This window comes from Anguilla anguilla, chromosome 4 (genome assembly GCF_013347855.1).
Source record: "Anguilla anguilla isolate fAngAng1 chromosome 4, fAngAng1.pri, whole genome shotgun sequence".
NCBI classification, from domain to species: Eukaryota; Metazoa; Chordata; class Actinopteri; order Anguilliformes; family Anguillidae; genus Anguilla; species Anguilla anguilla.
This window is the reverse complement of record NC_049204.1, coordinates 60,270,944-60,295,691: the sequence shown is the minus strand read 5'-3', so window position 1 is coordinate 60,295,691 and position 24,748 is coordinate 60,270,944. Positions and strand designations below refer to the sequence as shown.

The 24,748-nt window shown below is 41.5% G+C and overlaps 1 protein-coding gene across 1 annotated transcript in view; it reads left to right on the top strand.

Moving 5' to 3' along the window:
* The first annotated feature begins 494 nt into the window (after positions 1-494).
* LOC118226460 (excitatory amino acid transporter 5-like) overlaps positions 495-24,748 on the top strand; it is a 27,422-nt gene continuing 3,168 nt past the window's right edge. Inside the window, exons 1-8 of the mRNA XM_035416088.1 lie at positions 495-638; positions 7,371-7,450; positions 15,255-15,470; positions 20,490-20,532; positions 20,901-21,135; positions 21,395-21,494; positions 21,748-21,981; positions 23,450-23,644. Coding sequence (XP_035271979.1) covers positions 495-638; positions 7,371-7,450; positions 15,255-15,470; positions 20,490-20,532; positions 20,901-21,135; positions 21,395-21,494; positions 21,748-21,981; positions 23,450-23,644 — 1,247 coding nt within the window. The remainder of the gene's footprint in view (positions 639-7,370; positions 7,451-15,254; positions 15,471-20,489; positions 20,533-20,900; positions 21,136-21,394; positions 21,495-21,747; positions 21,982-23,449; positions 23,645-24,748) is intronic.

Genomic DNA, 24,748 nt, shown 5'->3' with positions numbered 1-24,748 from the left:
TTACTTTCACACTGCTTTTTTCACCTTTTCATTGCTCATCCGTGCTTTCTTTTATTGTTTGAAGCAATCCTCTGTTCAATTGAGCTGAGATGCTTAATCCAGCCTCAGACCCCTTTAATGCGGAGTCCCCTAATAGGATTGCTGGTGTTAGGGCCCGCGGACAATACCGCCAGCTGTCACGGGCCCTCTGCTGGTGAGGCAACCGAGCTGGGCGTGGCCCGCTTGTGGGCGGGGTCGACGGAGATGCTTGGAAAGTGTGATGATCTCCTCAGTCCAGTTCAGATAGAGAGCTGTCCGGTTCAAAAGCCAAAAGTGCTTTACACAGAGGGGGAATCTAAGATTGCCGCCTCCACTCGTGCCGGAACTCTACTTTGACCCTCTTTGTTGCCGTTTTCTGTTTTGTTTTTGTTTTTTTCTCCCACCATTTGGATTGTCCTTTTTTTTTATATACATGGGGTATTGATTTTTTTGTTGTTGTCCAGACTGGGTTTTCCATGATGGCGGTGGCACTGGATGCCGTGTGGGGCCGGGTGAAGAACGTGTGCAAGCAGAACGGACTCCTGATCCTCTCCGTGCTCGCCGTGGTCATAGGGTGCCTGCTGGGCTTCTTCCTGCGGACACGGCGTCTGTCTGAGCAGGTCAGTCTGCCCTTGCTTCCTCGGTCCGGTTGCGCCACACACCACCTCTGTTTCTAAAGCTTCCATCGTCCGTCCTCCTAAAAACTCGCCCCTTGCCTTGTTGAGTGGCATTCCTTTCTTTTTCCATTATACTTCCCACTGCATCAACTCAAATTATTATTATTATTATTATTATTATTGTTGTTGTTGTTGTTGTTTTGGTCACTATGGTTTTCCATGAGAGATTACCTTTGGAAGTCGGCACTGAGAGGGCATTCCTGAGGGCTGGGTGTTGTTTTTCCGGCTCTGTCACCCGCAGATTATTTGCATTTATCTTTCTGTGCCCGAGCGTCGGCAGATTGGTGATGACAGCGTGGCACTGGCCTGATTGGAAGCAGGTCATACGTAACACGGAGGCCAGCACAGGCGATGCTGTAACGTCAGCGGTGAAAAAACAGTGCGCTGGTGGAAGATGGACACAGATGTCCGTAGCGAGTGTGACACAGTGCAACTAAGACCCGTTCTCCATGATTTCCAGTGGAGTCGAGCGGTGTGTGTTTTCCTGAGATCTGCTGTGTTCGATGAGCACCTCAAAAAAAAGTGGCTTTTAAATGTTTGCGCCAAAACTTTCATGTTCCAGAATATTTCTAAAAATAAAGAGTAGCCCTTTACTCTAAGTGCCAGGGATTAGCATTCAATCACACAAATGCTCTTAGTAATTGTATATTAACCAAGAGTGGTGCTTAGCCTTAAGCATTTAAAATACATTGAAAATAAAAGGCCTATGTTTTTAAATAAATTGAAATGCCCATTTTTTTATTTTATTTTTTTCGGGCTGGGGGGTGGAGAAAGGAGGGATATTGAGAAAGGAAACAATGCGAAAGGTCAAGGATATTTGTGACACCTGTCTAGTTGACTATCAGTCGAGGAACCAATGGGAACCAAACACTCTTCAGCGCTTTTCATGTCAATCATTCTCATGCTCATTGTAATTATATAATTGTAACAATAATCCCATTACATTCCATTACATTGCGACCATTTGGCAGGTGCTCTCATCCAGAGAGATGGACAGTAGTGGAGAACATCAGCGTTACTTTCAGAAACATAAAATGGATGTCATGGATGACACTGGAAAGCTGCCAGCCTTACTTCCAAATCTCAGGATGAAGATACATGTTGATTTTTTGGACACGGCACAAACAGACAGCAGACTTGGCATAGTCCCACGCTGTCTGGATTAAAGCTGTGACCTACCCACCTATAGTAAAAAAAAATGTTTTTAAAAATATTTTCTTACAAGTGTTCAAATCTTTGCCAAAGTATTCAAGGTAAATTTTTATCCTCAGACCTTGCTGAGGGCACAAGGCCTAGCATTGAATTCATCATTTTCTTGAAGTTGTCCTTCAACGAAAATACTTTTTACAAACTCTGGATATGTGTTCTTAAAAGCACAGGTATTATTTAAGTCTATAATCCATCCATTCATCATCTATACCCAATTATTTGTGGTCAGGCTCGCGGGGGGTGCGGGAGACAATCCCAGCATGCATTGGGCGAGAGGCAGGAATTCACCCTGGACAGTTCGCCGGTTCATCGCAGGGCACACGCACACCATTCACTCACACACTCAAACCTATGGGCAATTTACACTCTCCAAATTAACCAAACCTGCATGTCTTTGGACTGTGGGAGGAAATTTCATGTTGTGTGGCAACAGCGCTACGCACTGCACCACCGTGATGACACTAAGTCAGTAACTTGAATTACTTGAACAATATTTTTTAATAGACATCAGGTCAAGCAGCACTCTTCAGTGCAATTGCTCCACTAGGTGGCAGGGTCACTAACTTTAAAAATCTCTGGGTACTCACAGAAAGTTTCAGTTACTGCGTATTAAACGGTGTCAGATTCACTGTTTCACGTTCAAAACAAGCTTTACGCTCATAGCCTTAGTATAACACTATGACCCAGCGATGCATTTTTTCAAGACCATGTGCCTCTAGTCTTAATCTCAAGAACTGTGTATTCTACTGTGCTGAAACCTGCACCACCTGGGACATTCAATACAATTAAAATAAATCATATTTTTGAAAAGGTTTTCGCTGTAACATATGTTTGTCATCTGAGCTGCAGACGTATTTGATCATAATAACACAATAATCCCTAACTCAGCTATTGCCCATTGTTCTGTGTTCACCCTGGGTGTGTACTGCTAAGGATGTTTTTCAGGCTTGTCTAATGCAGTAATATTAATCTATTCAAACAAAGGATTATGTTCAGTTCTGAATGATATATGACACTACATTCTGTGTTAAGAGTGTGGTGGTTAAATTATGCCTGTGGTACCACTTGCAGTTTATATCTCAAGGTATGGTTTGGTTCATTTTTAATACCCACATACTGGCTAAAGTGTAGATTGCATACAATATTTCAAGTCCCACTGCAGCTACAGTGTCCTTGAAAAAGTACTCCCCCCTTCCTGATTTCGTCTACAATTGCATATTTGTCATACTGAATGTTTTAGGCAAAATGTAATCTTAGAGAAAGGAAACCTGATTACACACAAAACGCATTTTTTTAAATATATATTATTTCAGTTATTGTATAAAAAAGTTATCAAACGCCCATATCACCCAAGTGAAAAAGTAATTGCTCCATTAAACTTAATAACTGGTCGGCACCACCTACAGCAGCAATAACTGCAACCCTTCCTATAATTTGATACTAATTTGATATCAGTCTTTCACATCAGTGGAGGAATTTTCATCTGCTCTTCTTTGCAGAACTGATTTAATTCAAACAAATTGTTTTTTGAGAAGCACTAACACTGCTCATTTCAGGTCCCGCCACAGCATCACAATTGGGTTCAAGTCAGGACATCGACTATGTCACTCAAAAACTTCCATTTTGTTTCTTTTCAGTCATTCAAACGCGGACTTGCTTTTGTTCTTTCGGTCATTGTCTTGCTGCATAACTCAATTATGTTTCAGTGTCAGCTCGTTGCCAGGATGACTGTACATCTGCACACCTCTCTTCCACAGTGGGGGATGTAGGCCTACACATCTCTGCTTCTGTTCATTTGTGAAGGACCGTGAATCTCTACAGCTTCAAGATCACTGGGCACTCCAGTGAAAATGGGAAATAGCTGGCAGAAAATTTGGCTATTTTATCCGATTTAGCCGTCCAAAATCATTTGAATACGTCTTGTTTGTGAACCTGCTCTCTTCTTCTCCATCTCATACCCCTGCTACCTAAATATTTAATGGGGTACAACGTCTAAAGATAATTTTGTTTGGGGAGTCTCACGTGTGGCTCACGGGCACATATACTCCATGTACATTTGTACGTAAGTTTGGTTTCTGTTTGTTTCATTTACCGTAAATGTTTTTGTCAATTTACTGTAAAGGTTTTGCTACTTTTTTTTTTTTACTGCCGCAGTTGTTCATTTTAGACATCCATACCTCCGTGAAACCAAAATATAATCCTTACATTGCTGGCTCGCTTGAAGTGCTTCACATGCTTGTTTGAAGCGAGCGCCCTATGATTGCTTGCCCTATTGACTTGTCGTTGACTTTGGCTCCCACACCAGCTGCAGCCGCCACTCCTGCTATACGCACTTCCTCTTACACACCCGCCAGCCTTCTGCTAGCTGTGATCCTGCTCTTAAACTGCTGTCTAAGCCGTACCTCCATAATGCAGTACAGAAAAAAGCTCTTTATCATGCTTCTGTTTTGTTTTATCTTTCGCTCTCTTTTTCTCTGTTTTTTTTTTCTTCTTCTTTTCCCCTTGGTCTCCCTTTGCTTATTTTTCCTTAAGTCTCCACTATCACGGGGGAAATTCAGACTGGAAACTCTATTAGGACAAGATCTGATAGGTTTCTCCTATTTTTTTCCCCCTTGTGGCGTTTCAGTCCTGCCGCAATATGAAGCAGAGCTTATCTGTGGAGGACTGAGCATGACACGCAGAAATGAGAGCACTGGAAAGAAATTACTCTTGAGACGTGAGCTGCACAAACACAATTGAACCTGCTAGGTTGTAGTCACAACCTGTAGTGACAGGTTGCTTGACACACTGCTGTGAATACCCATGTTTTTAAGCCCCATGATGACGATGATGTAGTGAGCTTCAAAATGATTGGCACCCTTGACAAAGATGAGCAAGAAAAAGGGCTTTATGAAATAAGCAACTCATTTATGCAAATACAGCTGTTCAGAGAAAATTTCATTTAACAAGAAATAATTTCATTTCCACTAGAACTGTCGTCTGTTATTGTTTTCAATACTTTTTGCACCCCTCCCTACACAACAATAGTACGACAAACTGACCTGTCACTGCGTTTTATGGCACTGGTGAACACTGGTGAACACTGGTGAGCGTAATCTGAAAGCGTTTTGACGGCCTCACACCTTGATCTGTGCCCGTGCTTCATCTTAGGAGACGTTTCAGTGCAACAGACGGAATGACATCCATCTGCCGCAGTCGCTGCAGAAGAGTCTATTTTTTTTTTGTAGTAAGCTCGTCCAAGTGGTGCAAGTAGAGGCAACATGTTCTACCTTTAACGTGGACGAAGGTATGGTCGAAAATCCAAATTCTGAACATGTTGCACTAGCTAATTGTTCATCAGACAATTACGAGGATGTTGTCGAGCCTCTTGACTTTGACAGCTGACTATGTTTCAACGGTAGTTCACAGCCAATTCACTCACAGCCACAAGTTGGCTATGAGTGAATTCAGCCCCAACACACACACTGATAATGTATTCATATATTCATAATCCAGCCCATTTTTGAGCTTTTTCTTGAGCTGTGCCCTCCTTGCCTCGCCTCGCCAACATTCAATAGCCATGCTTAGCGCACATATACGCCATGCCATTAGCTGTGCCCGTGCACCCTGCTACATTGCTTCTGGAAAATAGTGCCCATCATTGTAACGGAGAGTTCAATGTAACCTTTCCGGCATAACAAGAGGACACAACTTTCTTGGAAAGACTACCTACGTACAATCTACCATTAGTCACAGCATCAGCATCGGGGCTCAATGTATGGAGTCAGTAGCCATGATTTTAACAAATGCCTGTCTGACACTATTTAATGGGTGTAGAGCCGGTCTCCCACCTTCTTTTGGTCTCTCATTCTAGTAGCGTACACTATAAACTCCGTACAGATGTCAAATAGTCAAAATAAAATAAACAAAATGTTTCTTGCATCTCTTTTGTTAATGCACTTATAAAGCATTCATAATGCCGCCAAAATAGTACAGTGTTTGAGTTACAACCTAATCTGGGTTGGTTTAAATGCATTATTCAACACCAAACTTGCACAGTGCTGACTGTTTCTACTGACACACCCCCTGTTGTGCTGCCCAAACCACGATGGCTCGAACAAGTTAATTGCGGACCATGGACTTACCAAACCTGGCTCAGGCCAAAAGTAGTCTTGTGTTCTGTTTTGTGCCCAGGTGCGTTTTAACTTGTGTTCTCACCAAAACAGGGCCTTAAATGTCTGCAGCTGCTGAACTAACCTGGTGTGTAACCCCCCCTTCCCCAGATTACAATGTTTTCTCATCCAAAGTGCATTCACGTGTAAATGCTCCCTCCCTCTCTGCTCTGCTCCCTCTCTCAAACGTGGCTGATTCTGTTTGCCATCAGCAGGTGTGTTGACTCTGGCCTGAGTCCTGAGGAAAGAAACATGCCAGAAGCTTTCTCACCCTGCAGGGCTGTGCTGTGCAGCATGATATTTCCATTTCTGCAGCCAGAACTTATCTCAATATTTCTCCGCTCTTTGCAAAGGGAGTAGAGAGGGAGAGGGAAAAGGGAATGGGGCCATTTTCATGGGGGAGGCACTAGTATTGCAAAACCTTTTGTTGCGCAATGTTTTTGTTCTTACAGTCCATGCTGAAAATTTTTGTATAATGCAAAAATCAGCCCAGCTCAAAGAAGAACTGTGGAATACCGTACCCATATCAATATAGTGTCATTTTATTCTACACACTTAACAAAGTGAGGACAGGTTTTCAGAGGTTGTTTCCTAGTTCCTTTATACAACACCAAAATGTTCTTAATAAACTAAAGCAAAACAAATTTATTACCCAGTGTTACCCCGTAAAAACAGCGCATGTCGAATCAGTTGATTAATGTGGCATAATGAGTCATCCAAGATTTATTCAGCTAGTCAGATCTGTATCTTGTTTCGGCAAGGTTCTCAGGGCAAATGCTTCGATCCATTTCTATCCATTTGTACTGCCAATGTATTCGTTAGCCATTTCAAGTCTTTGATTTTATTATTAGCTTGTCTAATTCAGAATGCCACAGCATCAAATAATAGCAAAAACAGCCACAAACAGGGAACATGGGAATCAAAACACTATACCAACGCTAGATATGGAATTCTTTTGTATGCGTTCCTTGTCATGAAGCACCATCCTTTCCCTACTGGCATTCCATCACTACCATAGATCTCCCTCTGACCTCAAAGTGTTGCATAGCCAATCCAAGGGGAGGTCAAAGGTCACCAGAGAAAAGCACTGACTCCATTATGATTATTTGACGCTACACATACTGGTCTGAGGTCAGTCAGTATTAAAGCCATCTCTGGCATTGCGGAGGTTTACTCTCGGCTATTCTTTGATCTCGTTGTCATGGATATCACAGATGACTGTAGTCAGCCATTCAATCTTTTTTTAAAAAGTGCATTTTGTTTGTGTTGCTTGCCTCTCGTCCTGTCTGATTTCTTTGTTTGTTCTCTTTTGTAGGAGGTGAAATATTTCCAGTTCCCAGGAGAGCTGCTAATGAGGATGCTGAAGATGCTCATTCTACCGCTTGTCGTGTCCAGGTAATCCACACTCTTGGTGGTTGGCAGTTGAAGTCTCTCTTTTCAAATGATTTTTTCAAATTCAACTCATACAAACTCACAGCATCCTAACAGTAGAGTAGTTTGACTCTTCAAGAGTGAAAGGTGATATTGGACAGAAGTACAGTACGTGGTCCTTTGATGCAGAATATAGTGCTTTTTATGGTTTAGGAATAGGAAGGAAAGCAAGTGTCTTAAGAGCAAATGAGCGGTTTTCCTTAGGGGGGAAGAATAGTGTGGACACAGGAAGCTGTGCTGATTGGGGAGCAGCTGTAGTCACCATCAGTAATCATGTTATAGGTCTGTGTTATGGATCAAAGGATCGCAGATACAATAGCTCTTCATCTTGTTGTATTGAGCCTTTCTTCTTCCACTGTTTTTCTTGTGGCTCTAGAGGATAGCTTATCAGAAACCACTGCAGAAATATTATGTGGCAAAATGCTCATTTTGTAAATTTGCTCTTCTCAGCTCTTTCCACATGCTTGACTTGTGAAACCTGACGCTGAACGTTATTGGCAATTTTCAGATTTGCTTAAACTGAATTGAAACTGAAAATGTGCATGCAAGATAAATGTGGTAGAAAACCATTTAAAATGAGAAGATCACTCTTATTGCTGCAGTCTATGGTTTCATATATCTCTCTCTCTCTCTCTCGCATACACACACACACACACACAAATCTGTAATATTTAAAATATGGGCTACATTAACACATTTACTATTTCCAAAATACTGAATAAATAAAGTATAATGATATTCCGCAATCCACTATTTCATTTTTTATATTCCTTCTTTGTTTATGTTATATTTCCTTAATCATATAAAAAAAGTGAGTATCGCAAAGTATGGTAAAGATACAGGCAAACAAGTTCTTTGCAACGAGCGAACGCACTTGCTCAAACAAAAACACTCCTGCCTCCAGTCCAGCAGACACCACACTTTTCAGGCCACACTTTTCTCTGTTTGTGGTTTTTTAAGCGTTACGGTTTATTTTGTGTGTTGAGGACTGTGTGCGACGTCTCTCTGCGTGTTTTGGTGTACACTCTGATGATGTAACAGTCACATTGGAATGCGTGGCACCTGGGAGGAGACACTTCAGCAGGTATAACAGGAGTACCTGTGGCTTTCAAAGATGACAACGTGGCGAACACCGTTTCTCAAGTAGTTCTATGGATTTTAGACTTGTTTTCCACTGTTTTCAATTACAATTCCATTTGGTGACTGAACGACTGGTGCTGGAAAATTCTTCATGCGGTTACTCACAGACATAAACTCAATATATTTCTATCTCTGTTTCCAGTAACCACAGCTGCAGAAGTTTACCATTTCATCTCTGCAGCAAACACATGACCACGGTGCTGGACCTGGCCAAGGTTCTGTACAGGCGTACATACATCGATCCCTTAAAGAAATGATCAATGAATGTTTCTACATTTCATTTTAAAATGTGCAGTTTGCTCTAACAGGAGTACCCTGTATTCACAGGTGCAAAAATAGGACAACTTTTCAAAAAGAGATTGATGCAAAATGAATAGCTACATCACATTTTTTTTCAGTTTTTTTCACTTTTGGACATTTAATCATTTTAAAGGCCCCACTTAGTTAAATGCATGTGTTGTTACTTGTGTCTATTATGGTAGTGATATATTCAAAATATATTCCAAACACAGCTTGATTCATTGTCATTGCCTCTACATAACCTTTGCCGCGTGAAATATGTTTCTATATTTTATATCACTCATGTTGCACATTAAGTGATGCATTTTTATTTGTTATATATAAAGCTACACAGTATATCATTTTCAAATAAAATTGGATATCTTAATCCAGTTTCCACCGGGAGATGGAACACATCTCCAGGACTGAAGCACTGGTCTTTGCATAAGCATGGAGCATGGATACAAATCCAAAAGAAACATTTGTGGTTTTTAAACTCTCATGCTTGTCATGAAATTAAAGATATATGACACCTTATCCACAGCACCAGAGTGAACAAAATGATACATTTATTTGCCTGTGGTTTTGTCTGAGCTTGAAAAAGTATATCATTAGTGTTTTTTTTTATCCTGCATTTATAGTTTACAGACATATATTTCGTATTTCATATTACAAACATGATAAATAGCGCTTACTTGGCTTTGCAAGGGACTTAACGGAGATTAGCATGCGCTGCAGGAAATGTCTGCATTCTGAGATTATCGGGCAAAACTCAAATCCGCGTTGCCCTCAACCAGGGGTGATTTCGCCTTTAGCTGACGGGTAATGCGTTTGTTTTTAGGAGTCTTTGGGCGTGCGAGAGGCAGGGGTTCAAATCTCAAATCGAGTGCTTCTGACTCGTTACATAAACCGCAGCCAAAGTCATGTTTATGAAATGGCTTAATACGGACTCGCTGCTTTGAGGGTAGTTTGACAAAATGTAAATACGTGAGCGCGTGGCACTGCCACAAAATTGAAAAGTTGCACTCTTCTTGTCTAGGATGGAATTTTCTTTCATAAAGCAATGTAGGTTGTATCTTAAATTAGTGTATTTAGATAAGTGATTTGGATAAGGTTTGGATTTTTCGTAGTCGTAGTATATTTTGCGGTATAATTTTGCTGAATTAAGCACTGGGCTGTTCTCTACATTTTGTGTGATCTGTTTGAATCATTCGCAACATATTTTCATTTTTATGTCATTCTCACCATCATCAGGGAGAATTAAATTATCATTCGTTCATCATCCTTCAGATTTTTTCAGGGTTGTATCTTAATGAGGACTTTAAAGGCACGTTTTTTTTTTTTTTTTTTTTTTTGAAGCCTTTATGAATAAAAAGTGCTGTAATTTCCATGAGATGAAAGCAAAATGTACAAACACATACCCTTTAATGAAAGCTGAGACTGTGCGCTTTAAACCACGTGTGAGTCGTTTGATTGCAAGTCCACTATATAATGATAGGTATATAGTAATAGTACCCTGTATTGGACTTGACCTGAGCAAAAATATGCAATATTACACTACAAAAGCTATATCTCTAGCTTAATTTGGATCCGTACACTAGCACAGCATAGGACACATATTACATCAGTGCAACACTTACTTCATGTAGGTTTTTTTGTCTTAATTTTTCTGCAAATTTGGCATGCCAGATCATGTCATCATTGCAAAATGTCCCCCTTCAGTGCAGACTAGCACCATCAGACTAGATAAAAACCATCCCAGTGTGTAATATTACAACAACCTATTTAGCATATTAACGATGGTCCCCAAGAATGAATTTGCTCATATACTTGTAGTCAGCCTCAATAGTCACAGCACAGAAACAAAATCTGATTCAAGTTCTGATTCCCTTTGAAGAGTTCAATCATTAATTAAAATACCAAAACAATTCACTTTCATCTTTTGCCTGATGCACTGAATTATTGAAAAATTAACTAATCAGTTTTTTCTTTCTATAGGAAATAAAGAGACAGTCCATAGGTTAATGCACAGCAGCTGTTGCCTATTGTGTTTCAGCTTCGTACTTTCCAGGAATTGGCTATGAACTGTTATCCCAAATGCCACGCCAACAACTTCACACATTTACAAAGATGAGTGATCTTTAAAGTCTTGTCAATATAATATATTTATATTCCTGCTTTTGATGTTAAATTATATTCGATAAATTAATGGTTTTGTCAATAACGGTGTGGAAGCACTTGAATGGCCTGCACAGAGCCCTGACCTCAACTCCATCCAACACCTTTGGGATCAATTGGAAAGCCAACTGCGAGCCAGGCCTATGCTCTTTTAGCTGAATGGAAGCAAATCCCTGCAGCATTGCTGCGACATCTAGTATAAAGCCTTCCCAGTAGAGTAGAGGTTGTTATAGCTGTAAAGTGTAGGCAAACTCCATATAAATGCTCATAATTTTGGATGAGATGTTGGATGTCAGGGGTCCACATACTTTTGGCCATGTAGTGTATGTCAAATCAGGCACATGCAAATAATTAATGCTATTGATTTAAAAACAGAATGTGCAAGTTAATATTTTTTGTTATTTTCTATGGTCTGTAGCACTACAGTATAGTAGCCTAACTATAAGGCAATTACAAATATACAAATGTATTAATTCTGGACTGAACAGGATGCTTTTATGTTTAATGGGGCCTTTCAGGCAGTGTATCTGGCTAAAGCACTAACTGATGACGTCCTTCACTGACATCAGTTCATTCCTGGCCATGCTACTGCTGTCAGTGACTGGCAGACCACCAGACTGGTGCCCATATAAGTGGTTGACCATGTATTCACCCAGGGAGGAAGGTTTTTCTGACCTCATCATGTACTAGCAACTACTTTTGTCTATCTGACGTGCGTTCAAGATGACAAACGTTTGTGGCGAACTATGTTTGCGGCCAACAGATACTGTTGAACGATTTTAAATGAGCATTCCATTTAGTTCGCCACCAACGCATTTGAAATAAAAATGGATGTGACTAAACGAAGAAAAGCAACTTGGCCAATGTTAACAGAAGTGCCAAAAAAGCAAGCTAGATTAGGTCTAACAATGCTAGCCAGCTGATTTTCTGCTTAGGCCTACATGGGTTTTTTGTTTTTGTTTTTTTTTATTTTTTGTTTTTTAAAGGTCAGAAGAAATATTACATTGATCAAAGTCAATTATAACAGCCAAATGATTGTCAACTTATTTGTTCTGTCAGTGTCTTACCTGTTAGCAGCCATTTTTGTTCGGGGCACACTACCTTTTCAGACTGTTAGGTAACGTTAGCTAACATTCGCGGCGAACAGAAAGAAGTTTGAATATGTTTCAATATGTTCGCGAACGTTAGCAAACGGTCGCCGTCTTGAACGCAAGTCTAGCGCCTGCAGTCTGCCTGCGCCAGCTGTGCATGAAACACGGCACAGTGGAGCTCAGCTGGTGGGCTGGAGAGTGGAAAAGGGCGGCAGATGGTTGCATGTTCATTAGAGGACAGCGGTTGGTTCACTACAGCTTAGATTGCACTGCCCGTGTAATTTGAGTGTCGCCTCGTCTGCAGTATGATTTATTGCTGGAGCATGATTTTGGACTCTAACACTGAGGAGACTTGATGACAGGTATAGTTTACTACTACACCTACTGAAGATACACATGGATTCCAGTAAAGAGAGCTGTACCATGGCATTTCCTCAAAACTGGTTTCTGATATTTGATTTTGATATTATCTTACATCTTTGTGACTTGTGAGCAGCTTAACAATAGATTGGCAGAGTTTTCTGTATGCAGCTGGTTATTTGCTTTGCACAGTAAATGAATCAAAATCACTAGGCCTATTTGTTATTTTCTGTGTAGTTTGACCTATCACCTGTATTGCTACAAAGTTTTTAGCACATTTCTTCAAATGCCCCCCAAAATGAGCATATAGCAGGCTGTAATATGGCAATCAAATTGCTAGGGAGCTGCATTATTAGCGCAGAGATTTTTGTTGTGTGTTTTTGTTTGGCTTAGTCATATTTGATTATTTCTGAGTAATTTGGTTAAAAACAAATCCCCAACATGTCAATGCAATTCAGCCAGTTTATTAATGGCATGAAGTAAAAATGTAAACAAGTCCCTTCTTTTGCTGTTGATTGTTGATGGAGCAAAAGCTCATGATAAATCACCTTTCACATTGAAAATGGCATTTGGAGTCTTGAACATATTCTGTTCTTGCATTCTTCTGACACCAAGCACTTAGCGAAATACACAGAAAAAGTAGGCTCCTGAGAGTTAATTGTCAAGAAGACAAATAGTCTGGTTCTTAAAGGATTTGTATTTTGAAACTGAGAATTACTTTTGGATATGTCAGCATTAGTTTCACAGTCAATTAAGCCATATAATTATAGCTGAGAACTGAGCTTTGAGCATCATACTGCTGAAAAGAATGTTTTCGCAACAGAATGTTCTTGACAATGTCTACACAGCTTTTGTAGGGATGTTACAGTAGTTGTGGAACTAGGATAACATGGTGCCTTCCTCACATCCACACATTCTACCCCAAGACTTCTGTTTCTCTCTAACTGCCTGTGCACATTGGCCGTGGTGTAACATCGACTGCTTGTGGATGTGTGTGTGTGTGTGTGTGTGTGTGAAGATCAGACTGTAATCCCTTAGAGCTTCCAGAGCCACTGTGTTCATACAGGAGGAACAGGCAAACTGTGAACTGATGCTCCTGAGCAACCAATGGGGTTATGAACCTCCCTGAACCATAGCCACTGGTGCACACTGTGTCATCCATCTTGTGCCTTTGAAATAAAAGTAACAGTGCTGACACAGTATTAATTCATGGCTAGCCTAGAAACTATACCCTTGTGTTTCTATGGAAACCTCTTACGGTGGAAACCTGTCAATCACAATGCTGTTGGCGTGAGTGGACTCATTAAGGGCAAAATCATGGTTTGTTTTCAGTTCACTTTTCAGTGTTACATTTCATGGTGTACTACAGGATTGTGATGTATACATGCAATGCATTTTTGATTGTGTTTGCTCCTGTAATATTTATTGCTTTACACATGCAAAGACTATACATCTATGGCGTTAAGGGTATCCTAAACTGATAATAATGTGTCTGAGTCACTGTAAACTGGTTGGGCTGTAGCTTAATGAAGGGTTATGAGAGACTGGCCATATGCTGACTCTAGACTGAAGGCATGAGTTCTTCTCCTTGCGGTTGTCACAGGAATATTTCTGCTGGACAAAAGCCAGATTAAACAGAGAGCTGGAATTTTCTTAATGAATCCTTCCACATGACAGATCCTAATACTGCGCCATAATTGGCAGTGAACGATTGCCCATGTGACTTCCTGTCTGAACTGCCCATGTGACTCACTGGAGGCTTAGCTTTCAGAAGTGTATGTACAGTCCTCCTAATTCAGTTATTTTTCAGTCTTGTTACTTTTCTTTTGTTAATCAAACACATATTTGAATGTGATAAAATGCATTTTTGAAAGTACTTTGCCGTTCTCACCATTCTGCCTGCGATCAAGTACCACTCAGTTTTTAGATTTACCTTCAAATCATTGAGAGAATTTCACATATTCATAGATGAGTCATAGATGCCTCATCTCCCAATACACAGATGTCTGGTTTTGGTTTTCTTTTTATAAATTTCTAATCCATCTGTGTGGCCCTACATTTCACAGAGTGCTTTCTGAACCACTGCATTAATGAACAATCACTGCCTCAGTTAGCAATGCTGTGCTAATTCATTATTGTTTTCTAATTTCGGTCAACAGAAACAGGGTTCTGTCAGGACCACTGTCATCAAAGTAAGATCTTTATTAACATTAAAGGCAATGCAGTTCTGTTTGGCGGTATGGCTCTGTTCTGGAAGCTCTCCCGCCAACCACGCAGCCCGCGTGGATAAGGCCAGGAGGCCAGCAGCCAAACCCCCCTAGAGGGGTACACACAGAACAGATCCAGCAGCAATGCAAAAAAAAAATTTAACACATAGGGATGGAGCAATGAAATTCCTAACACATAGGGATGGAGCTGGGGTGGTGGAGGGGATTTACAAAGCAACGTGCAGCAAGCTTGCATGCAGGAGGAGCAGCCGAATGAGTAGAGGGAGGCTGTTTAAGTAGACCGCCCTGTTATGTGAATGTACTGTGGTAGGTGAACATCACTCAGCTGAGCCATCAGCTGATTCTGTCAGAGCAGCATGACTCTCGTGGCCTGCCAGAACTAACGCGACGCTCCATTTGGAAAAACGCATCACGGTAAACTGCCGTTGCTGTTTCTCGGCCTTGCCTGTCTGGTGCTGTTGCTTGACTCGTGCGCCATTTTGTCTCACTCAGCTTGATGTCGGGACTGGCGGCCCTCGACGCCAAGTGCTCGAGTCGGCTGGGGCTGATCACCATCTCCTACTACCTGTGGACGACCTTCGTTGCCGTGGTGGTGGGCATCGTCATGGTGTCCATAATTCACCCGGGGGGCGCCGCGCAGAAGGAGGACTCCGAGGACAGCGGGAAGGCAATCATGAGCTCTGCCGATGCCCTGCTTGACCTCATCCGGTAAGGAGCAACCGCAACACGCACAGCCTTGGATTGGCATTCGAGCTCCGGTGTCGTTGCTTTGTCAATAGCAGACAACCGGGATGTCGTCAGGCTCTGAAAAACGTGCTGAGCTTATCGCTTGTACATACTGTATAGTCGTTGGCTGTGGAAAGGGTTTTATAAACTGGTTATAGGAACTGAGCCCATTGCTTTGTATAGCAATATCAGTGTATATGCAAGGTCTACATTCAAGCTACTCCATTTATTGGTTACAATACGATGATGCAATGCATATGACTGCAGTGGCATTATCAAGAATAAAAAAGAGTGCCATATATAGTACCAAAATATATGAATCTGTGCAGTGTGCTGTCCGAATTTTTTGGGGCAGCAATGGTATAGTAGTCCCCAGCAAAAGCAGTGGTGTCTGAAGCAGGCCTGTTGTCTCTGTCTTATGAGAAGAAAACGTGCATGAAAAATGGGAAACTGCATGAATTGCTCAGCATGTTTCTTTTTTTTTTTTTAATTCTTAAAAAAATAAAAATAAAAATTGGCATCCACCTTGTGGCTGAGCATGTCTAATTCCCTCCCAGACTTAAAACGGCTGCAACCACAGCCGCTTTCCCATGGAAACCCCCCCCCCTCCCCCCGGCTTATTTAGGAAAGTGTAGACAACCGCGATTCTCTTCTCAAAACGCATGTTGTTGCTAGCTGCTTCTTTTAAGCTCGCATGGAGTGTAATTCACGGACGACTTTAGTAAGCGGTTCGCGAGCGCCCGATCGACCCGGCAGGGGTCCTCGATAGCAATGAAACACAGACCCCCTAACCGACTGAATCCTCCGTATCCAGGGCGACACGATTGCGCATCCCCCTGTTGAGCTAACAGCCACAGTTGGCACAGGCACTGGCGCCGTCCGACTTCAGTCTGAGTCTCCTGTATCTTAAGCAATGAACCTCACAGTGTTGCGGTCTGAAGCTGTACCAATGTGGAATGTTAACTGAGCTACAGCTGACACAGGAACTGTACTATGGGCCTGATCCCTCTTACCATTTGCCTAGCTTCTGGCTGCTGTCCCTTCCTTTGCATGCTTTGTGCTTTCATGCCTCTGAAGTCCCAGAGCCTCACATGTACTCCATTAACCCCGCCTTTTCTGCCTGCCTTGTTTTGTGAAAATGATTTTTGTAACTGTTTGCTACATTTGCAAGCATTTTCGCAGTATATAGTAAATCGAAAATTACTTATTTAAAATTGCTGCTCATGCCATTATCTATCTGTCCTTAATGTGTCTTATTATACAGGAATTTTCACAGATGAAAAAGCTAAAAAAAAAAAAAAATGTTCTGTTATTATAAACAAGTGTACCCTGCTAATGTTGAATACATAATTTGTAAAACCAGATGAAATTCGATAACTGTGCGCTAGGCTATGTGGTACAGTTCAGTCTGATTTGGGTCCTTTTTTCTTTTCTTCTTTTGCCAAATTACATAACAGAGTTGTTTTGTTTGTATTATTCTCTGTTGCTAAGTGAGGACTGGTAGCCAAAAAATCTTAACTAATGACACAACTTTCCCTGTCTCATGTATGTCACAGTCCACCATAGGAAATTTCAGCAGAAATCACTTGTTGTTAGCTTGGCCGGTTCTTAAAAGAACTAGTTAGGACCCTGGGAATTTTGTAACATGCATTTATATTCAATATTTGTTCTTTTTCACACTGGAGAATTAATGCCTCTGGGAGAGAATGGCGTGAGATCATCGTCAGTCGATGTTCTAGTCGGAAGAGTGAATTACGATTTCCCTGTGACGCAGACATCCGATTCTCCTCCAATACAACATCAGAACTTTAATTTGACTGAATTTGAAATCGAAAATTTGAAGTTTGAATTAATCAGCCGGAATAATCTGAGGAATAAGCAAACAGGGTTTTGAAGCTATGAATGGGGCTGGTTATCTTGTCCGGTAAATGTTAGCCATTGCCTTTTCACTCCGCATTTGATATCACTGGTCAATATCCTGTTCTAGAAAGCCAACTTTATTTACATATAGTTATTCAATTGGAAAATATGAGGGTGGATAAGCCTTGAGCAGACACTTTTCAGTTGAACAGAATCAATGAAAAGGACACCTGCGTGTTTGTTTTTTTTTCTCTTTCGGAGTAGACTGTCTGGGTTAGGTCCAAATCCATCATTCGCTTCTTTTAAATCATTGCATGGGTGATACCCCTGAAGTGAACCGTCAGACAGGAGTCTGCCAATTTTACACCCCAACGATCGGGGCTGCTGTGTGGACTTTCTCTGCATTCGCAGAGGTGTAAAAACATTTGTGAAAATGGGGGGAATCAAGCAGACCTGGGTCAAATATGTATTTGTTTTGGATTCAAATGCTTTTCTATGCTTTACTGATCTTGTTTGGTGTATTGTAACCATGAATTAAATACTCTCAAAAAGTGCAAACCCTGCCTTCTGGTGATATTTGCAGGCTCAAATACACCAGGCAAGATCAATAGAGTACAGAAAAGTATTTTAATCCAAAACAAATACATATTTGACCCAGGTCTGCTCAACACAAAAACAGCTGTTGGTGTAAAATGATTTTTTTTTTTAAACATGAGCATGTAAATACGATGATATAAAAGCTGATTTATCTGTAATTTTGTGTCATATTCAGCTTTTGATCTCAAATCCAAATGCCTTAAGAACATAACAAAAATAATTAATTTCACTCTCCCATTCCCATACTTTCGCAAGGCACTGTAGTCTTTGGCATATCTATGCCTACATCCTCCAGAATATTCTTTATCTGTTTGGCGGTTTAAAAGGTGTTTTTCTTCACAAGGTATTCTTCGGTCGTCCGCTACAATGGTCTTCTGTGGTGTACCAGTTCATTTGTTATTGCTAAGCTCAACAGTGTGTGATTTCCTAACAATGTATCAAACCGTTTATTATGACACATCCAGTGTTTTGTCTATGGCTCATCATGTTTATATCATCAGTTTATTCTGATTTCTCCTCCCCATGATGGCTGGCAGCAAACCTGGCCAATAAACAGCTGAGCAGCCAACTCTCCAATTACTTTTGCTCCCCCAAAAATGAGGGGAATATGTATCAAAAAGGGCTGTTATCCCAACACAGATAACCAAATATGGATGCAAATACCCTCAAATTAAAGCTGACATTATGCACTTTGACCTCACGTTGTTTTGTTTAAAATCCAGTGTACAGAGCACAGCGCCAAAAAATAATAATAATTGTATAGAACTCAAATAAACTTTAAATTCGACCCTTGTGAATGCGCTTTTGTAATGACTCCATCCTGTCAATAAGGCCATTCACAACATATTCATTGCTCTTGATTCTTTCACTCTTCATGCCTAAAATTGATTATCGATTAAATTTCATCCTTAAAGCACGCACACAGCCCACTTAAGGGATACAGCCACAGCCCTCAAAAAATGCAGCACCTCCACATGACCATCCGGTTATTAAGTGGCATCTTAATGTAAACTTTACATAGATACGTACAGTCACATCCATGTCAATGTGGGGTTTTATAAATAACTGCTTAGCTGTGGGTTTCCTGCATAAGCCCCTATTTAAGATACAATTTGATCATGAGACCATGATCACAAATTAAGCCACTGGACTTTGGCTAGGGACAGTGCTACCAGTGGAGTTAACCTTACTGGCAGTATTAAAAATTGCATAGATTCTTCCCTGGTCCCACTGACTCTTGTGATTAAAATGTGCTGTATTGGTCTGATAAGAAAGTGGTGAGGGACACCTGGAGAGACACTGAGGTCATCTCTGTGTAAATGGCACCATCTTTTCAGATGGAATGCAATATTTGTCTGTGTGAAGAGGAGCACCCGTGCAGAGTTTTTCCCCAGCAGAATCTCAGTCCGTCTCAATCAGTTCTGACTCCACTGCTACTGTAAGAAATCCCAGTAGCTTTCAGCGATTACAATTTACCTCAACATTTTTAAATCGGAGATAATGAATGATGCATTAGTGCGTTTCAATTATATGTCGCCAATTTTGTAATAAGGTATTGCACGGCTAATTTCTCATGACAAAGAGATGGAGATCGACCCTGCTGAACAGACAGCAGAGGAGATGCTTGTGTGGGATGCAGCTCAGTTACTCTACATTTCCCATTCTTTGTGAAAAACGTGGTATATACAGTACACCTTGGGTGAATATGATTATATATTGTGTGTGCGATCATATGTGTGTCCGATGTCAGACAAAAGCACAGGGACATTTGTAAATGCTGAAAGGAAAATAGTCCAATTATACAAAATCCAGTTCCAGGGCGCGGTGTTTCATTCTGGTTCGCTACAAAGGTTTGTGGGGGATGTATTCACCGCAAGAATAATTACATTCGGAAACCAAACTGAACATGTGAATAATAAAAGAGTACTTAGGTTAAAGCATCAGACTGGAAATGGTGCAGCTCCAGAACAAGGTTGAAAACTTATTTTCTGAAGTAGATTTAAAAATTCAAGATACATGAACAACCTGTCCAATGTTGTCTTACATTCCTTTTAGCAGGCAATGACAACTTTACAATGCATTATAATTGGTTAATATATCTATATGTCTAAACATATTTTTTATCAGTTTGAGTATTCAACGATCACTTAGGGTGGCTAATGAACATAATAAAGCCCATAATGCAAATTATTATAACGCTGTGCATTTCATTACCTAAAATTCTCATAATGTATTGCATTATGTTGCCATTAAATATGTTAGTGACCAGTAGTTTTCAAGAATTATGTTATTTAACCTTGTCATTATTACTTTGCATTGTTTTCTGAGTATTAATATAGGGCATTATGTGTAACCCTTTGCAAGGCATGTGTTTTTATGTCTATACTTACACTACTATGAATACTACATTACACTACATTATAACTAATTAAGATGCCATACTATTTATAATTTCTTAAGTATATGCTCTTCAAAGAAAGTTTAAAACCAAATTTTGTGTCATTGTTGCTTGCATTAATTACTGCTTCTTTCCCTTCCATCCAGCAACATGTTTCCATCTAACCTGGTTCAAGCAACTTTTCAACAGGTTAGTTGAAATATGATTTCAATTGACTGCACTATGACCTTTGGATGATCCATGCATAATTTTGCTGAAAATCTTTGATGGCACATGCTCTACCATGTACATTAATTTTCATATTACAGCACTGATGGATAAGGGAATATAAACCAGGGTTTTTGCAATAATGAGTGATGGTGCACTTTTGCTCACCTAGTGATATCGTTAATTCATGGGAATCTAGTTCAAAATGTGGTTGCTGGTGGAAATTGACAAGCCAACTGGACTATGGAATATGCAATTTACAAGACCCAGGTTAATCTCTTCAAAATTATGTAACTTTCAGTCACTGTTTCTCAAAATACAACCACTTTTCACCTTTCCTTCGCTCTCAGTATCGGACAAAGAGCACACCGATCATGAAGACGCCAAAGCCCACGGTCAGTCAGGGCCTCACGGGCACCACGACCCGACGGGCCCTCATCTACGGCATTCAGGATGACAACGGAACCGACGTACAGAACTTCTCTCTGGACCTGACTCCGCCCCCCGACGTCATATTCCGCACCAGCCCAGGCACCAGCGAGGGAATGAACGTCCTGGGAATCGTCATCTTCTCTGCCACGATGGGTAAACATTTAGCGTCAGGGGAGGGGGGGAAAAAAACACTGTTCCCTGAAGCGATAACTTTCCTGAACACAAATGTTTTTTTTTCTATTCTGGTTTCATCTGGGGAACATTTCCCCCTCATTTGTCAACAACAAACACTCCTGAAGCAGACTTTCTGTCTTTTGTTTGGGAAAAAAAAAAAAGTCCCATAAAATGGTCTTATACTGTATGAGTCATTGAACTCTTACAGAAGCTAAATGTGGCCCGTGTTCCTTCGCAGGGATAATGCTAGGCAGAATGGGGCCTAATGGCACTGCTCTGGTCAATTTCTGCCAGAGCCTGAACGAAGCTGTCCTGAAAATTGTCGCCATCGTCATCTGGTAAGTGGCTGCTTCTCTTTTGCTAGCTTTCAAAATCTCTGGAGAGCTTTTAGTACTACTACTACTAACTACCACGCTCCTAATTAGTACCCCAGCAGGGCCGGCCCATGGCATAAATGCTCTATGCGGTTGTTTAGGGCCGCAACCGCTGTTTATCTTGGGCCACCAAAATCCTAGGGCCGGCCCTGTACCCGAGTGTGTTATTGCTAAATCTTAATAGGAATGAAATTTGCTTCTTGTCGGCTCAACGCAGGTACTTCCCCTTCGGCATCGTGTTCCTGGTTGCCGGGAAGATTCTGGAGATGAGCGACCCGTCGGCCATGGGTAAAAAGCTCGGGTTCTACGCCGTGACTGTGGTCATGGGGCTGGTGCTGCACGGGCTTTTCATCCTGCCCAGCATGTACTTCTTCATCACCAAGAAGAGCCCCATCGTGTACATCCGTGGCATCCTGCAGGCCCTGCTCATCGCGCTTGCCACCTCGTCCAGGTACAGCCCCCCCCCCCCCCCAACCCCCACCCGCACCCCCGCCCGTCATACCCACCAAGAGCTGCAGTTTAGTCATAGTGTCACCTTACATTACACTTAATGGGTGCTCCTATCCGGGGTGACTCGTGAAAACAAAACACGTGTGGGTATGCGGTATGTTTATAAGAGCAACAAGACATGAACAAAATTACATTTAAAACTTACAGAGCCAGCAATGGCGCAACAAAAAGTTCAATAATCACTTATAGTGTTCATACTGTTCATACAACATCATTGATTCTGACAAACTTTCTCGAGTCTATCTTTGACACTAATGGCCTACATTATCTCTACATGATTCTGGAAAATAGTGGTCTTGGTTTGTCAACACTTTTGCTGAAACCATATGTGGCATCACAAGGTTTTACCCCATTTTCCATTAACACTGAAAATATTTGGTTGTTTAATGTCATTTTGACCACCCAGAATTGTTACATGCCATACATATTATTTTGGACTAATTCTGAAAGACAGTGAACGAGGTGAGGAGATCAGGCAACATCTGTTTTCTGTTAGTGGAAATGGGAGGTTGTGAGAAATATGTGGCTTCAGAGACTGCCCTACTGTGTGTGCCAGGGCCTTGACCTCCCAAATCTGGCCAGTTGGATGAGAGATACAGGATAAAAACAACTGCATTACTTTGCAAAGAACTGTTCATTTGTAACAGATGCAGATATTTGAGTTGCCTCTTATTTATGACTCGTATCATTTCTTCATTTTTCATATTGAGATGTACAGTAATCAATCATGTATGAATGAATGCATGAGTATACCTTAATTAATTGCCATCTAGAGATTAAGAAGTCAATACAACTGAGAAAGTATCTGATTTAATTTTTATTTTAGATCGGAGCTGAATTACATGGGATTAATACAGTTTTAAATGGCTTCAGAGATGGCAAGTTACGTTGCCTGTAGCTATAGTGTAGCTTTGCAGTTTTCAGTTTATGGTGTACCTACTGTACATCCACCTGGTATAGCACTGAATTTTAAAATACTCCTCACAGGCATTATTACTCAAAGGACATTGTTTTCCATCGTATAATCCGTGGGAGTCATTTGCCAGTTAACCTTTTTTTACACATCACCTTTTTTTGCGGTATTTAAGAAAGTGATGGCTGGCTTTTTGGAATTTTGGTTGCAACTGATGTTACATTTTAAGCAGCAGAGTTTAGTCAAAGAGCTCTTTCAATCAGTTTGACTGCCCCCTATAGGGGGGAGGAGCAGTGTCAGGCAAAAAGGTCTTCTATCAGTTTGGCTGCACCCTAAAGGGGGAGAAGCAGAGTCAGGCAAAGAGGCCTTCCATCAGTTTGACTGCCCCCTAGAGGAGGGAGGAGCAGAGTCAGGCAAGGAGGCCTTCCATCAGTTTGACTGCCCCCTAGAGGGGGGTAGGGGATTTAAGTCTAAGCGTCGCCCCTTTATTTCACAGCTCCGCCACGCTGCCTATCACCTTCAAATGCCTCCTGGAGAACAACCACATCGACCGGCGCATCATCCGCTTCGTGCTGCCCGTCGGCGCCACCATCAACATGGACGGCACGGCGTTGTACGAAGCGGTGGCCGCCATCTTCATCGCCCAGGTCAACAACTACGAGCTGGACTTCGGCCAGATCATTACCATCAGGTAACTGTTTTGACAGTCGGACCTTTTTGGAGAGAGTAGAGAGAGAGAATAATGGGCACCTCTTCAAACACTTCTCCATATGTGACCTTGCATTCTCCAGGTCTAGATCGTTATGATACATGGTAGTGTATGACATGGCAGTGTCATGACAGCTGAACTTAAATCTTTATTGAAAGGGAACATTTAGAAGAAATGCGAATATTTGATGAGTTGCCAGTTATTCAGGTTAAACCAACAAAATGGTTTAAAATTTCTATGAGATGGTTTCTGCCCTGTCTAGCTAGATGACTTTTCTAAGTCATATCACTGCTCCAGTAATGACACTTTGAATAGCAGAGATAACTTTTTGATCTTCACATTACTCATTAAATCAAGCTGTACAATATAGTGTGTTATGTTGACTCTCAGGGACACGCCCACTCTCCTTATCGCCATGTCAAAATGCAGTTAAAGCAGAGAACGCAGTGAGCGATGACGGCCGTTTTGTGAAGGTCCGCTGTGCTGTGCAGCTGCACACAGCGAGCTGCGCGTTAGTAACAGATTCATTCCAGGAGTCCAAGGGAGTGCAGGAACGAAACTGCAACCATGTGATTTTAATCATTCCGACTACTGAAACGCGTCCAGCAAGAATCTGTCCAGCGAAAATATTTGAACAGACGATCATGTCCAAGAGATGCGCCGAGATGTACTCTGAAAACCGCTCGATGAAAAACTGCGCCGGACCAAACAAGGCCCTTTAACTTGGAGATGTGCCCGTTGTCCAAAATTCAACGGCGTCGACATATTTACAGTTATGGCAGCGTTCAAGCACAGCGTCCTCACAAACCGAAGCTGTCCTGTAATCCCTCTGTGAAAGGATCCATGTGACCCGAATAAATCATCTCTCCTAGTCACGGCAGATTCATCTGTTCTCCCCCCCCCCCCCCCCCCCCCCCATCTGACGTTGTTTGCGGTGCGGTTCCATCTGTGCCTTTTTCCCCCTCAGTCCAGGACAGTACGAATGCCACGGAGCAATGAAATGGCCTCTGGCAGAGAGAAGCCTGGATTTCACAAGGCTTGTTTGTTTGTTTCAGAGGCCGGTTTTTTTTTTTTTTTTTGCAACCC